The sequence below is a fragment of the Grammomys surdaster genome, unplaced genomic scaffold, assembly GCF_004785775.1.
Source record: "Grammomys surdaster isolate TR1022 unplaced genomic scaffold, NIH_TR_1.0 139, whole genome shotgun sequence".
NCBI lineage: Eukaryota > Metazoa > Chordata > Mammalia > Rodentia > Muridae > Grammomys > Grammomys surdaster.
Genome location: NW_021604597.1, coordinates 20881271 through 20897260, shown reverse-complemented (window position 1 = coordinate 20897260; position 15990 = coordinate 20881271). Strand labels below are relative to the sequence as shown.

Below are 15990 nucleotides of genomic sequence, written 5' to 3'. Positions count from 1 at the left end.
ACAGGTACTGATAGAGGATAGAAAAATAGTAGACTATTAGAAACTGTTAGAAAATGTACAAATGTTTCTCAACTAGGCTAATTGCCAGTACACACATTATGCTTTCAGTTTAGTAATTAATAGGTGAAATTATTCAAAATTTAATCTTTTTCAAAGACATTCTTCTTATATGTTTCAGCAGAATATATTCAAGTGAGCTGCATATTGGTAGCTAAAAGCAAAATAGATGTTAAAATTTCACAAAATTTTCAAAATATCATCTTGTGTCAGAGAAAGTATCAAAAAGACATTTGAAACTAGTTATTTTCTTTTAAATTAATGTATTCAAATTTATTTTTTAGGTAGTACTTACTTTTTAACTTGATCATATTTTTAGAGCTGTGAAAAAAGTTTTTCCTAGAAAGAGAAGCTTCATCCTTACCCGGTCAACATTTGCTGGCACAGGAAGGCATGCAGCTCATTGGCTCGGAGACAACACAGCCTCCTGGGAGCAGATGGAATGGTCCATCACTGGAATGCTGGAGTTTGGCATGTTCGGAATGCCTTTGGTAGGATGGTTTACTATTTGTCAAAAGAAAGGGGAAGAACAATGCTTAAAATTTTTAAGGTAGAGAAAATATAATAAATTTTAGATATGAAACATGAAAAGCCTGATAATAATTAAAAACAATTAGTATAAACAGAGTCAAAATTGTAGAAACTCATCACAAAATATTTGAAGTGAATTTAAGATTATTAATTATTCTGTCATATAGTTGAAAAAAGTGAACCTCAAAATCAAATGAAATAAAATAACATATTTATATTTATAAGAATATATTTATATATTTATTATTTATAAGAACTTTGTCTTAAAAAGTAAAACTAAATGAAATAAAATCAAATGAAATAAATATTGGCAAATTAAAATAAAAGACACAAAAAGTGCAAATTTTGTTTAGAGTATGAATCCAAAAGCAAAAAAGACTAGTAATTAATCTAAAATGTATGAATGTTACTTCAATGAAGCAAAGTGAAATAGAATAAAATACAGAAATTTACTATTTGAAAAGTTGCACAGACGCAGTAAGTTAAAGCATGTGGTAAAAACAGGATTTCAATTAAAAAGCTCTTTAAACAATCAATACTAATATTAACAATATTTATTTTGATATATCTTTATTAACTTTTTAATATATGTCACTATATTTTCCTCTTATTTATTCTCCCATTGTCTTATTCATCCTTCTTGATCCCAATCATGAATTATTTGAAAACATTATATCTGCTTATAATGTCTTTTGATCAAATCTCTCCATTCCCTTTCCTCCATTTCCTCTTCTATTACCCCCAACTTTTCCATCCCGACATCATATGCTAATTTTAAAACATACCGAGTCCCTTTAGAGCACCCAATATTTACGCTGGTATAAAGCAATTTATAGAAGCATGGAAAGCCTCTCAGAGGCAACATTCTGGAAGAAAACTAGCTCTTTCTCAAGAGCCATTACTTTCAATAGCTCCTCAGCTAGGGGAGGTGCTTCATTGGCCACTGTGCTGGGATTTTGGTTCCTAAAGCCAACCTAGCTTGTCACCTTCCTCATCTGAGCATGTCACATATATTCTAGTACCTACCTTCTCTGTTTGTTCTCTTTCATTTATAACTTTAAGATTTGCAGTTGAAATTTAAATACACTCCACAGGGTTTCGCCCTGACACATAAAGAAATGGGAAAGAACACATTGTATATGGACTGTGGGTTTTCAATTAGGCTTACTATTATAAAAGAGACACAGGCTCATGCATATATGCATACCTTCTAAGTGATCTACATCTTTGTAGATTTATCTGGAAACTATCTATTATTTAGATGGATGATTAATTAAACATTTAACAAAACAAAACAACACATTGCTATTTCTCAGATATTATGTAAAAAAACCAAAGTATCAGGTAGATAAAAAATTTCTGATTAAAGTTTAATTATTTTAGAAGAAAATTTAAGAGGATAGTCCATGACATGTTAGAGAAATAATGTCTCAAACAAAATCTAATGAGCAATGGCACATAAATTGAATTAAAATGAAATTAATCATTTAGCTAATTGAAAAATATCTTAATTATTAAAAGTAGAAAACAACCAATATCCTGGAAAATTATAGTTTCAGTTTATATAATCCTAAATGATTAATATTGAATTTAGAATGTCTAGTGTAAATCTATAGAGCAGAATAATAGAAAATTGTGTAAAATGTGTCTGATAAGCAATATTAAAAACCTCCATATATAAAAAAACCCCATATATATAAAAACTTCAAAAGATTTCAGCCTAAACAAAAAGAAATAGAGAAATCAAAGCTAAATATTGGTGAGAAACACTTCATGCAAACCATTGATAAAAAATAAGCCTGGTCATCAAAAAGAATTCTGAAATTCCCAATAGGAGTATTCTGGCTCATCAGATGAGGAAAGAAAGGCAATTGGTAGTAGAGAATAATAATAATGGGTAGATAGAAAGGAAGAGCACACATGGAGAGTAAATCATTTTATGGGACATGTATAAAGGTAAAAGCCAAGTAGACCATGAGCAATGCTGATTAACTTGTGCATAAAATGGGACGTGCTAGGTAACGTAGAAGGTCGACACGGAGTAAATGCAACCCTGTCCTTTAGGTAGGGGCGGACATCTGTGGGTTTTTGGCTGACACCACAGAAGAACTCTGCAGAAGATGGATGCAACTGGGAGCCTTTTATCCATTTTCCAGAAACCACAATGCTGAAGGCTATATGGTAAGTGACACACATTACTCCCAAGTTTGGTTTGAAACCAAGCAAACTGTATTTTCAAACAATGTTCTTCCATCTGTATACATAAGGTAGGATCTAAAGTATATAACATGTTTTATAAATAAATTTTTCAAATCATATTTTATGTATAAAATAGACACATGAGGAAATCACAAAACAAAATGTATCCATACCATATTCTTGGATTTTAACTAAGTTTCAGTTTAATTTATGACAAAATATAACTTTCTATGGAAGACTCTTACCAGTTTTTATAAAAGGAAGAAAAATAATTTAAGAAAATATGACTTGACTCCAAAGACATTTTGTTATGATCAATAAGAGTTCAACGAACATGCCAGTAAACTCAAAACTAACTTTTAAAGCATTAGTCTGAACTGGTAGGAACAGAAATGCTGGGAAATTCAGCTCTTCTTAACTCAATTTTGCATGCTGTGAGGTATAGACATGTTTTTAAGAGAGTATAGTAATATCCTTTTAAACCTGCAAGTCAGTTAAGAACATGATGATCAAGACAGTTTTCACTGTTTGTAAGTAACTCTCATACCAAACCTCAGTTCCATTGAGACATGTCAGCCACAGAGCTCAGGCTGTGAGGAACTTCAGAGAACACAGCCAAACGAGGTACAAAGGAGATTCTGAGGGATCCAATTTCATTGCAGACAAATATTCTGCACTCGTTTGAGTTTTCTAAAAAGTAAATGGTATGCTAAGATGAGTATTGTAATGCTTAGTTAGCAGAATGCATGTGGAGGATATCAGAGTGACTATAAGACAACAGAGTAGTGAGACTTATCAACACACTGTTCAAGTCTGGGCCTCCGGAAGCTGACAGAAGGGTGGTGTCCTGGCAGGGAGAGTCATCAGTCAGCTGGGTTCCAACAGACCCTGCCAGGTCATTGGGAAAGGTGTTGAGGTGAAAAGGACACCAAGAAGAGCCCTGAGTCTCCAGAAAATAGTCAGCCAAAGCAGCACCACTGTATATTCAGTGGCTGGGATTAGTAAATAGAAAGTATGATTTCAGTGTAAATTTAAGGAGGAGGCTGAATAAATTCTGTAACCCTCTAGCAAACTGTGTAAACAAGCTCGGCACTGGGAGGAAGATATAAGTAGATCTTCTGGTCTCAGGAGGAATGTTGAACTTTAAAGCTGAAGTTTGCTATCTGGCCAGGAAACTTTGTCCCTTGCTTTCATGGACCCTTAGATTGTTTCTGTTCCATCTGGGCTAATGGCTATGCATACAAGAGAATTATTGAGCACATTCAGGCTTGTGTTTGAATGGGTTACATCTAGGACATTCGTCAAATTATGCCATGTATCCGAGTACAAATTTAGGTGTAGGCATGCTGTTGTCACTGGAAGGGACCACAGACAGTTTAGCAAATGTTTTGAGAACATGAAAATTGGAGCCATTCTAAAGAAAACTAAGAGTTTAATTGAAAGCTTATCTGGGTATTTTTCATCTTTTTAACCTGTCCATTTAAGTGAGAAGTGTATCCTTTAAAATAGATTAATTAAAATATATCTAAAACATTCAGACATAAAGATGTTATTATAATAAGAAAAATTTTAAATTTTTTCATAGAAGATTTCAAATGAAAAACAATTTGCTTTAAACAGCGATTAATATGGTTTAATTTTAATGTTTATTTATATATTCTTTACTTATATTTCTTTTGCTATTGTATAGGAACAGGATCCTGCCTCTTTTGGACAAAATTCACTTTTGGTAAACACAGCAAGGCACTACTTAACCATCCGCTATACTTTACTTCCCTTCCTGTACACTCTGTTCTATAGAGCCCACACATTTGGTGAGACAGTCGCAAGGCCATTTCTTCATGAGTGAGTATTGAGAACTATGAGTAAGAATTAAAATGTGAAGGTTTGGAAAGCTGTCTCAAAGGGTTACAGATCTCTCTCTGCAAACAACAGGACTTGAGTTCTAATTCCAAGAACCCATACAAAAAGCCAGATATGACTACTTTGGAATGTAACTGCAATATTAAGGGAATCAGAGAGAAGTGGGTCCCAAGAACTAGCTCATCTGCCAGTCTAGCTTAGTCTAAATGGTAAGCTATTAGTTGAGTGAGATACCTTGATCAAGGAAATGAAGCAAGGAGAAAACAATGGAAAACAACTTTTTCTGGTCTCTACATGTGATAATGGATATGTCAACTTGTTCACTTTTGTGCAATGCATACACCAAGCAATACATTATACACGTGTATGCACACATGCACACACACACACACACACACACAACAGATACACATAGTATCCCAAAATATATTATATACACATATGTACATATCACACACATATATAGTCACAAACATACATATTATACTACACTCACAGAAATAGTGATAAAAAGTATTTTCAGACATATAATAAAACACTAATAGTAATGAAACTAGATCCAAAGCGAATCTAAAATTATCATTTTTCTAGTTGAATAATGTTTTAGGATATGTGTATTGGTTGTACTAAATAAGATTAATTCTCTGGTAGAAAAGATTAAGCTATGAGTGGGGATTTATCAGAAAGTACAGATAAACTATGCTAGGAAGGTTATATTATTAAGAAAGATTGAAAATGTAATAATCACATATTGTTACAACCTGCCCATAGTGTGGTATAGTTATAATATTGTACATTATCTACTTATATTTTTGTTATGAACCAACAGGGTGTTTCTTAGGAAATGACCTAATGTTTCTTTTAAATACATATTAGATTTTTTTTTTTTGGCAGTGCAGTAAGTTGCCTTTATTTTACCATTTGTTACATATTAGATTTTTAGTAAAAAATATTGAAAGTGGTTAATGAAATAACTCTGGCAATTTATTAACTTACCTTGTAAGAAAATAATAAACAGCAAGTTGCTTATTATATATTAAAAGTAGCCATATATCTATAGTATACATTTGATTTTACTTTTTAAAGTATGGAAATAACTCATGCCAGGCATTCCGTGCTCTCTTTTAGTAGCCTCCTTCCCCTATGTCTGTCTGTCTTCATGGAAGCCATATGAACTACGTTAGAACTATTGCTTCAGGGTGACATGTTAAAAATAAACTTAAAACAAGTAGTTTCTCTTTTTTTACTGGATATTTTATTTACATTTCAGATGTTATCCCCTTACCACATCCCCCCACCTCATGCCCAGGAACTCCCTACCTACTATCCTGTGAAATCACAGCCAAGGGAATGGGCTTGGAGGAATCAGCGGGGAACAAATACTTTCAGGAAAGAACTGATGAGATAAAGAAAATAAGCATGTTGCCTCCACATATTTTGTAATGTTATATATTAAATACTCTAATTGTTTTAAAGGTTTTATGAAGACCCAAACAGCTGGATTGAGGACACCCAGTTTCTATGGGGCCCTGCACTACTTATCACTCCTGTTTTGAGACCGGTAGGCTTTACCCATGTATTATATTTATTGCTTAAAGACAATTTTGCATAGCCAAATTTGAACATAGTTTTGAGAAACCCAGATAACACTTATTACTCAACGAATTATCTCAGGTTCACAATCTCTCAAAATGCCAAAGAATTTTGATACTTACAAAGTTCTTTGATCCATCTAGATTATTAAATATATAAGAAGGAACATAGAAAGGAGAACATGTGAATGATCAATTTTATTCTGAAAAAATTATTTTTATTGCATTCAATCAAAGATTATAATAATATTAATTAGCTCACACTTAGGAAGACACAAACATTACACATTTGCTAATATAGTAGTAAAATAGGCATGTAAAACAGCCAATTTTAAGAATATGAAAAATGAAAAAGAGAAGTGATACGTGTCTCTTGTTTCTAAACTCTAGTGTCCATGTCTCTGTACAGAAATGAATATTTTGCTTCACAAAAGCAGGTGCTTTATAGCAATGCAAGTGCATATATGAATTAAAATTGCCACCTCAATTGTAGTCTCTTTCCCACTTGAATATTGATTTTTAAATTTTAATGTAAAGCTTATAATGTAACTCAGAGCTACTGGAGTAAAATAACAGAGAAGTACTTTTTTTTCTCCTGAGAAATGGAAAATCTAAATCAATTCTTGACAAACTTTTTTCTTAAGGGTGGGGGAACATTCTAATAGAAGGAAGGGTTGGGGGAGGAGATAGGGGTTTGTGGAGGGGAAACTGGGAAGGACATTTGAAATGTAAATAAAATAAGCAATAAAAATGGCAAAAAAACAAAAATAAAAAGCAAATAAAAAATTAGAATTTCAAAAATGTGTTTAATATCACATATATTTTGCATATTTACACTGATTTTCTTTAATTCAGGGAGTAGAATATGTGAGTGCATACATTCCTGATGCTACCTGGTATGATTATGAAACAGTAAGTAAGATATATGAATATTTATATCTATACATATATGTTTCTGTAAACATAGTGCATGAATGCTGAGAATTTTTGAAATTATTGTAAGAAACCTTGCACAGTTGGAGAGCTGTCTAAAAATGCTACACAAATTATTCCTTAATGCACATGAGTCAAATATTTAATATGAAGTCATATTTTTAGTATACGTACAAATGTATTTTTGTATTTAAATGGAATTAATGGAGTACTTTAGAAAGAATTGGAAACATTTAATTCTTTGCTCAGAATTTACATTTTTCTTTTTTAGTCAGAATGTTATACATGCTTTTAAATTAAAACAAAATCATTTTGAATGTTTGTTATGGCCTCCTAGTATAGCCAAAATAATGGCATTCACAAATTCATAGACACAAGTATTTGATTGATTTATTTATTTTGAAAATGGAATTAGTAATACCACTTCAGATTCAGATTATCTTTAAAGTAGCTATAATTTTTCTTTTCTTTTCTTTCTTTTTGTGGTTATTGTTTATTTATTATAAACTATAGATTTTATTCCACTCTCAGTCTACCCTCCTACCGTTCCATACCTCATACCTCCTCCCCGCCGCCCTGTCTCCACTAGGATATCTCCATCCCCCACCCCACAAGACCTCTAAACTCGCAGGGGCCGCCTGTCTATTGAGGGTTAACTGCATCATCTCTGACTGAACAGAAACCCAGCAGTACTTTGCTGTATATGTTTTGGGGACCTCATATCAGCTGATATATGCTTTCTGGTTGGTGATCCAGTGTTTGAGAGATCGCCGGGGTCCAGGCTAATAGAGACTGCTGATCCTCCTACAGGGTCACCCTCCTCCTCAACTTCTTCCAGCTTTTTAAAAATTCATCAACAGGGATCAGCAGTATCTGTCCATTGGTTGGGTACAAATATCTGCATCTGACTCAGATGCTCGTTGGGTCTTTCAGAAGGCAGTTATGATAGGTTCATTTATTAAACTTACTATATTTTACATTTGCTTGTTTGGTTGTGTAAGATTTTTGTTTGAAGGAATATTTGAATGCTTTCTTAAGTCAAGTAAACTTTATTTTGTGTGCATGATTTTCCTGTTATTTACTTCTTTATTATTTTACTTATGCATAATTATGAAGTAAAATGGTAACTTTATGTAAGTCTGCAATGTGTACTGAACAAATAAGTCGATACTTGTATTTCAAGCACTTTATATAATGTTTTGATTGACACATCAAGACTGTGCATATATGAGTTCAGTGTAATGTTTCATTGTATGTTTCTATTTTATAATGGTCAAATCAATGTAATTACAATTCTTATTCCCTTATCATTACTTGTTTTTTATTTCCTTTGAGCTTTCCTTATTAATAATGATTCTTGCTATAAAGTAGGAAAATTGTTAATTCTGATCCTGCATTTCGAACAATAGTTATTCTTCTCTAAAATAGAAAGATTAGTACAATTCATTACTTCTTCCATCAAGTTGTGTTTTTATATCTCCTACAGAACCACTACTTATTTTAATTTCTGTAAAAGAAGAAAAAAATTTCTCCAAAATTAATTGATAGACTTGCCTTATGATTCAATTATGTTAAACTGGAATGTTGACATGACATGGGCAGGAATATTTCAAAATTATATATTCTTATATTTACAGCTGTACTACCCTTATAGTATTATATCAAAGCAAGATGAATATATACCAGTGCAGGAATATATAAAAAATGTGATTTACATACAATGCATTATTATTTATATATAAAAATAGTGAAATCCTGTCTTCTGCAGTACAATGGGTACAAGTAGAGGACATTCTATTGAATAAAGAGCCACACTGAAGCTGAATACAACATCTTCTTTCTAAAATGTAGATATTATTATGAATACTGTAACAAGACTATTAGAAGCATTATAAAAGAGAGTATAAAATATGGGTATAATTGCTAATTATTGTAGGAAGAAAATACTTATATATATTTTATTTTACATTTTAAAGGAAAATGAACTTATTTTCATATGCATAGAAAACAATGAAAACTATTTTCTTCCAATAAACATAAATTAACAAATAATAAGTAAATAAAATGTATAAATCACAATCATGATAAAGCAAACTTAAAATATATATTAACAATAAAAATAATATTTATTCTTTAACTATTAGGGTGAAAAAAGGCCATGGAGGAAACAAAGAATTGACATGTACCTTCCAAAAGACAAAATAGGATTACATCTTAGAGGAGGTTATATCATACCTATCCAGCAACCTGATGTAACAACAACAGCAAGGTAAAATGAAGGGTTATTGCCTACTCACATATGTTCATAATAACTCAAGCAGGACTGGAACCAGGAAGGAAGAGCTGATGCAAGAGAGTGTGGATGGGGTGCTGCTTCCTTGCTTGCTCCTCATGGCTCAGCCTTGTTTCTTATAGAAACCAGGTACTTATAGAATCAGCCCAGTTATGACAAGACCCACAACAGACTGAACCAAACTCCCTTCAATCCCTAATTAAGAAAATGCTCTACAGGATTATCTACAGCCAGATCTTATGGAGGCACTTTCTCAAAAGACCTAACTTCTCCTCTCGACCATAACTTCTGCTGAGTTGACTAAACTTAGCTAGGTCATTTGTATTTTCCTATCAGTTGGAGATCTAATATCTTTAATTTAAGGTTATAGTGGTTAAAACACTGTGTGAAAATTCTTATTTAGTAAGTTAGTTAGCTTTATATCTCATTTGTATGTATCCACGCCCACTTGTCTGTATGTGCACAATACGTATGCAGTGCCCACAGAAAGCAGAAGAAGTTGTAGTATTCCTGGTAATGAAGTTACAGACTGTTTTGATTCATGAGATGTCAGTACTGGTAACCAAATATGGATCCTCACAAACAGTGTGAGCATTTTTAACACTAATCAATCTATACAGCACCCTGAGCTGCACATTCTTCAGACACATTTAACTCTTTAGTTTTAATGAGAATGTTATATAGTTTAAATTTTGCAGATGGCGTATCCTTCAACAACTAAATAATATCACAAATTTATAATATGTTTTAAAGTGTATAAAATTTGTCTTTACTTATGTAAGTGTATTTATATTGAAAACTATGAATACAAAAATTATGCTAATACACAACTAAAAACTTAGATTGAAATGCATTTACTGTAAGTTATAAATTGATTCCAAAATTATTTTTAATTCTATACAAATCACATTTTTCTTTGTAGCCGAAGGAATCCCCTAGGCCTTATTGTTGCATTAGATGAAAATCAGGAAGCAAAAGGAGAATTCTTCTGGGATGATGGTGAAACTACAGGCAAGTTTCAATGTAGTGTATGGTTAATTATCCATTACGATAGCTGTATTTTAGCTTTGCTCAGATAAGTTACATTCATAATGATTTTTGTAGTACTTTATAAATTTTGAGTTGTATATGTGATTAACATATCAACTTTGCGAATGGTGTGTTGTGAAATATCTTCGACGAATGCACATGATTTTATGTTAAATTCATATTTTAATTTTATATAATTTTGTTAAATTTTCAAATGTACAGATTATATCATGTTTTCAAATGTTTTGGATAATTAATTGTAATCTTTAAACATAAACTTTTATTAATGAAAGAAAAAAAAACAAATCAATGCTCTTAGCTGTAGTTAAAGTCTCTGTCAGTGTCAAGTGACTTGAGCAAAAGAAATTCCTTTTCAGATGGAGAGATGGCTCAGAGGTTGACAGCACTGACTGCTCCTCTTCCAAAGGTCTTGAGCTCTAGTCCCAGCACCCACATGATGGCTAATAACCATCTATAATGAGAGCTGGAGCTCTCTTCTGGTACCCAGGCAGAACACTGTGTACATAATAAATAAATAAATCTATTTTAAAAAGAAAACAAATTCTTTTGCCATTATTAAGAACCCTTTAGTTTATACTTTGAGAATTTAGGACAACCAGAAACAATCTAAATAATTAATGAAATAACCATGAGCATTTTATTATGCTATGTAAATAATATTAATTTTATGCTTTTAGATTTAATTATCTCATTTTTTGCTTAACATATTTAATTCATTTATTTTAATATGGTATACTTAGGTAATAATAACTTTATATGTGTCTACAAATGTTTTCATATAGTTTCCGTTTGAACTCATTACTTTTGAAATTTCTATAAATTTTATTATGTTCAGTCTTCTACAAAATTGGGTCCTAACCTTCAGTTACCTTATAAAGATAGCTTAGGAATGTTTTAGTACACATATGATACATATATCATTGTTTTGTTGCATTTCTTTCATTAAGTATTAGTTTTACTACACGTTAAATTTAGTTTTAGAATACCTCTATATTCTTTCCCTTTTCCAAAATGTTTAAAACTGATGAATAAAGAGATATGAAATAAGACTGTACTATCTCATTTCTCCGTAGAAAGAATGCATAATTTCATAGGTAAAACCTATGCATCAATATTGCATGAAGTATTAAATTATAATAACATGTCATTTTTTGTGAGTGCTTTATTAGTGGTGAAAGTGTGCCATATATCCCAGACTGGTTGAAATTCTGACTTTCCTGTCCCTACCTCTACAAAACTATGATTACATATTTGGGCAAATATACTTGACTAGAATAAGTTATGTTTTCTTCTGAATCGCTAGACAGTTTTTCTATTCATAAAAAACTTAAACCAGAAAATATATTTAACATCTCTGTTAACAAGGAAATAAAACTTCAAAATTTATCTTACTTATTATTTGAAAACTTTATAGCTGTATTATTTTTGTTATTAAGATAACTATGATTATATATAATTATATTGTGTCTTTTTCCTTCCTCCTATGTAGCCCTTCTTATTCTCCTTCTAAGTCATGACCTGGTTGTCCATTGATTTTTAGTAATACATACATTCACAAATTTATGTGTGTGTAGATCTTTTGCTCATTATGTGTAATCGTACTGGTACATATATGCTTTTGGAGCGGACCATTGGATACAGGATACCAATTACTGAAGAGAGCTTTCTCCCTCAGACATCATTCTTTAGCTGACTGTGGTTGTTCGAGTCGGGTTGAAATTCAGGAACATTTCCCCCTATACATTAAACATTATACAGTACATTTTAATTGTATCTTGTAATAGTTGCTTTTATTTCCTCAGAGAAGGAATGAGATGAACGTTGTATCCAAGCTAAGCGAACACACAGCCTGAGCATTTCTTTCTCTGTACTTACTATCCCTAGTTCCATGCCTGGAGACTTCTAAGCTCCATACCTCCTAATCTTCCAAGCTGATTGATGAACTCCGGCTTCTTTGGGCTTCAGACTCAGTTGTTCTGCTTGGCCTCATACTAATCTTGGCAATATGTGTTAGTCTTCGGTCTCCTCATTTTCTGGCTCATTCTGTCATCACCTGCATCTATCTTGTTATTTCTGCAACCTGTCTCTCTAAAACTGTCCTAACCAAAATGACACAGACACCAATCACATGCTGCTCTTAAGTAGCCTCTGTTGTCTGTGATGTTTTTATGTGAATTGAGTGTATCCTATTTCTGACTTGTTCTGTTAAATCTTGTTCTGATTACTAACTTTGTCTGCCTTTCAATTACATATCACTTTCAAACATGGCCACTTCCTTCTAAAACCTAAATTTATGTTCATTTCTAGGGTTTAAAGGTATATACTAAGTGAATGTCTGTATTCCAGCCAGATCATAATGTAATCCAGAGAGTATCTGCATTCTGACTGGATCGCATAGACCTAGAAGGACTTTGAATGGGATTGCTTGCTAGAGCAACCATGTTGTTGGATTGAAATTCACCTACACCATCTTGCACACACTGCCTCACTCCAAATCCCCTTGGAACAGCCCTAGCAATTTCTACCTAAAATTTCTTCTCTTTTTTCTTAATACTTATTAGATATATAAAAGTATAAATTGTTTATAGTTATTCATTATTATAATTTTAAAAGAACTAAGTATTATATAAGTATAAAATAAGAAAAGTTAACTAATTTTTATCTGATAACTGTTTATTTTTCAATTTCAGAGACCATAGAAAGTGGAACCTATATTTTATACACGTTTTCAGTTTCTAATGTAAGCATTTTCTGGAAAACACATGTCATTTTAAATATCTACTTTATTAGGTATTATAGGCTACTTCTTAGAGCTACTTAAATTTCCCTCTCATTTTCAGTAAAATTAAGAGGAATAATTTTTTGAATTAACTGTTGAATTTAAATTATTTCATTATGAGCAAACACATTTTATTAACTCAATTAGATTGAACTTATGATGAAACTTGTGCATCATAGTCTTCCTATGCCTTAAAGTTTACTTTAACAATATCCCTAGGAAAATAATTTCTACATATTCAAAATGCTTAATTTTTTAAAAGATTAAATAAGAATTTTTCAAAAAATCTAGAATTCTTTATTGTTTTTAACAATCCTGTTATCACTGACCAATATAAGGACTACAGTAACTGATCTTACGTATGACTGACCTCATGTGATTTCATCATTAATTCTAAAAATAAAGTTTTATGTTTGTATATACAAACAAAGGTAGTTGTTTGCTCTGTGTCAGCTAGTGGGCAGGGGAGCTGGATGACTCATTCATTGACTTCTCCTTTATTCCTCTCATCAATCTGGTGACTACCAAGACTTAACAGCTGACACTTCATCCTGTTTCTTCTCAGGATAACTTGGTTGTTAGCTGCACACATTCATCATATCCGGAGGGAACTGCCCTTGCATTTCAAACAATCAAAGTGCTTGGGCTGAGAGACACTGTCACTGAGGTTACAGTGGGTGAAAATGATCAGCAAATGGCTCCTCATTCTAATTTCACTTTTGATGCTTCCAATAAGGTAAACTGATGAAATTAAACTGTCTTCCATGCTTCTTTATGTTCTCTAACACTCATTTTGGAGCTCTAAGTATACTTTTTTTTTTAATATTCTTCAAAAAAAATTAAATCAAAGTGATAGATACTCCTGAAAATTCTGTTTGCTAGATTTTAACATAGTTTTAAATCAAGTTTAAAACATTATCAATTTAAACAATCAATCATTATTTTTTTATAGATTCTCTCAATTACAGATCTCAACTTCAACCTCGGCAGAAGCTTTATAGTTAGATGGACACAAGCTTTTTCAGACAATGAGAGATTCAATTGTTACCCAGATATAGGCACTGCAACTGAGGAAACATGTGTACAGAGAGGCTGCTTATGGAAACCGGTAATCTAGTTTTTCTTGTGAATAAATATGTGATTTTTCATATAAGCACATCAGTGAAAAATTTACACCCAAATTTTAAGTTCAACAACCTAGAAATCATATCCATTCATAAATTATTTGACATTTGAAATTTGAATATTTAATAGACAGTCAAACTTTATTTGTGTAGCCAATGACAGACAAGGTGACCAGGTACATCACTTTTCATGTAGAATGGATGATAATATTTTTCTCTTAAAAATAGCATATTGTTTTACTTATACTTTACAATTATTATAGGTGATTGACTAAATTGGCAAGTGATATGTGAGTAGTATCAAGTATTTCCAAAAAAATTTTCAAACTATAAAACTTGGATATGTATGCTTTATTTATGTTGGACAGCAGCGAAGAATGCTGATTTTGTGACAGGTTGAACCGTGGAGAGTCATTATGGTTGCAACATTAGTACCCACTAAGTTTGTTGTGAATTTAGGAAGAATGAGTGATCAGCATGGTGTTTATTTACCCAAGTCCTGTGCATTTGCATTGCAGAGGCAGAATGGGAATTACTTTTAACAGGAATGTGAGTTATATATTAAGAACAATAATGCTAATAAGGGTTCATTCATTAACGTCAAGTGCAAAGGAGGAACTTTAGTGATGGAGAAAGATGTAAGCTTGATGAGGGAGGAGGAGTCAAAGACAAAAAGAGAGTAACAAGATAGCGTTCAATGGAGTAGTTAATCACATTGCTGACTCTGATAAAAAAGCAACCATAAAATATATCTTCAGGGGCAATACAGAAGGAGTTCACCTACATTATTAGGAAATATAAATGTTTCCTAGAATTTGAGATGCATTGGTGATTCTTCTAATTCTTCCAGGTAGTTAACAGTAACTTCATATTTATACTTAAGCTGACATCAGTTGTCTTGAACCCTAAATGCCCTACATAATCTAAAGTCATTTGAAAACATCCTATGTAAAATACTCATATCTACTACTCTTAAAGTCACAGTAACTTATTTACTTTTATAATATACAGATTTATTGAAACATAGGCAGCTTTATGCTAAAACAAACCTGTTAAATAGCACATTTTATATTTAGGCAGTTAGAAATTTCTTGGGAAACATGATTCATTTATTTTTTCTCTTGAAGAGTTAATGAGGTTTTTAAACTGTTTTCCTGAATTATTATTTTTTTATTTTTTAAATTTTTATATGAATGGGTAATTTTGCTTGTATGTATATCTGAGAACCACATGTATCCAGTACTTGTGAATGCCAAAATGAGTGTTGGGTGCCAAGGAACTGGAATTTCTAAAGGCAGTGAGCTGCTATGTTGGTACTGGGAATCAAATCCAAGTGTTCCAGAAGAGAAGCTAGTAGTCTTAACTGGTTAGCCAGCTCTCCATGCCTGCCTAAACTACTAGTACTAGAATAGAATTACCCAAGAAAAAAAAAGTCAATTCTGATGGGAACTTTAACAAAAGAGATGAAGTGAAATTCAAATAAAATAGCTCTGATAGAGTCATAAAGTATAAGTGTCTAGAAATGGCCGTTAAGGCCTATAATCAAAAACAACTCATTTAATTTTTGTT

The 15990-nt window shown here is 32.0% G+C and overlaps 1 protein-coding gene across 2 annotated transcripts in view; it reads left to right on the top strand.

Annotated features, from left to right (window-relative positions):
• The window catches only part of Si (sucrase-isomaltase), a 70414-nt gene that overhangs the window by 23624 nt on the left and 30800 nt on the right, over positions 1 to 15990 (top strand). For both annotated transcript variants that reach the window (XM_028763595.1, XM_028763596.1), the window contains 10 exons: positions 377 to 548; positions 2653 to 2769; positions 4478 to 4632; positions 6127 to 6211; positions 7098 to 7154; positions 9320 to 9444; positions 10391 to 10479; positions 13209 to 13258; positions 13863 to 14033; positions 14250 to 14405. In XM_028763595.1, the coding sequence (XP_028619428.1) occupies positions 377 to 548; positions 2653 to 2769; positions 4478 to 4632; positions 6127 to 6211; positions 7098 to 7154; positions 9320 to 9444; positions 10391 to 10479; positions 13209 to 13258; positions 13863 to 14033; positions 14250 to 14405 (1177 nt within the window). The remainder of the gene's footprint in view (positions 1 to 376; positions 549 to 2652; positions 2770 to 4477; positions 4633 to 6126; positions 6212 to 7097; positions 7155 to 9319; positions 9445 to 10390; positions 10480 to 13208; positions 13259 to 13862; positions 14034 to 14249; positions 14406 to 15990) is intronic.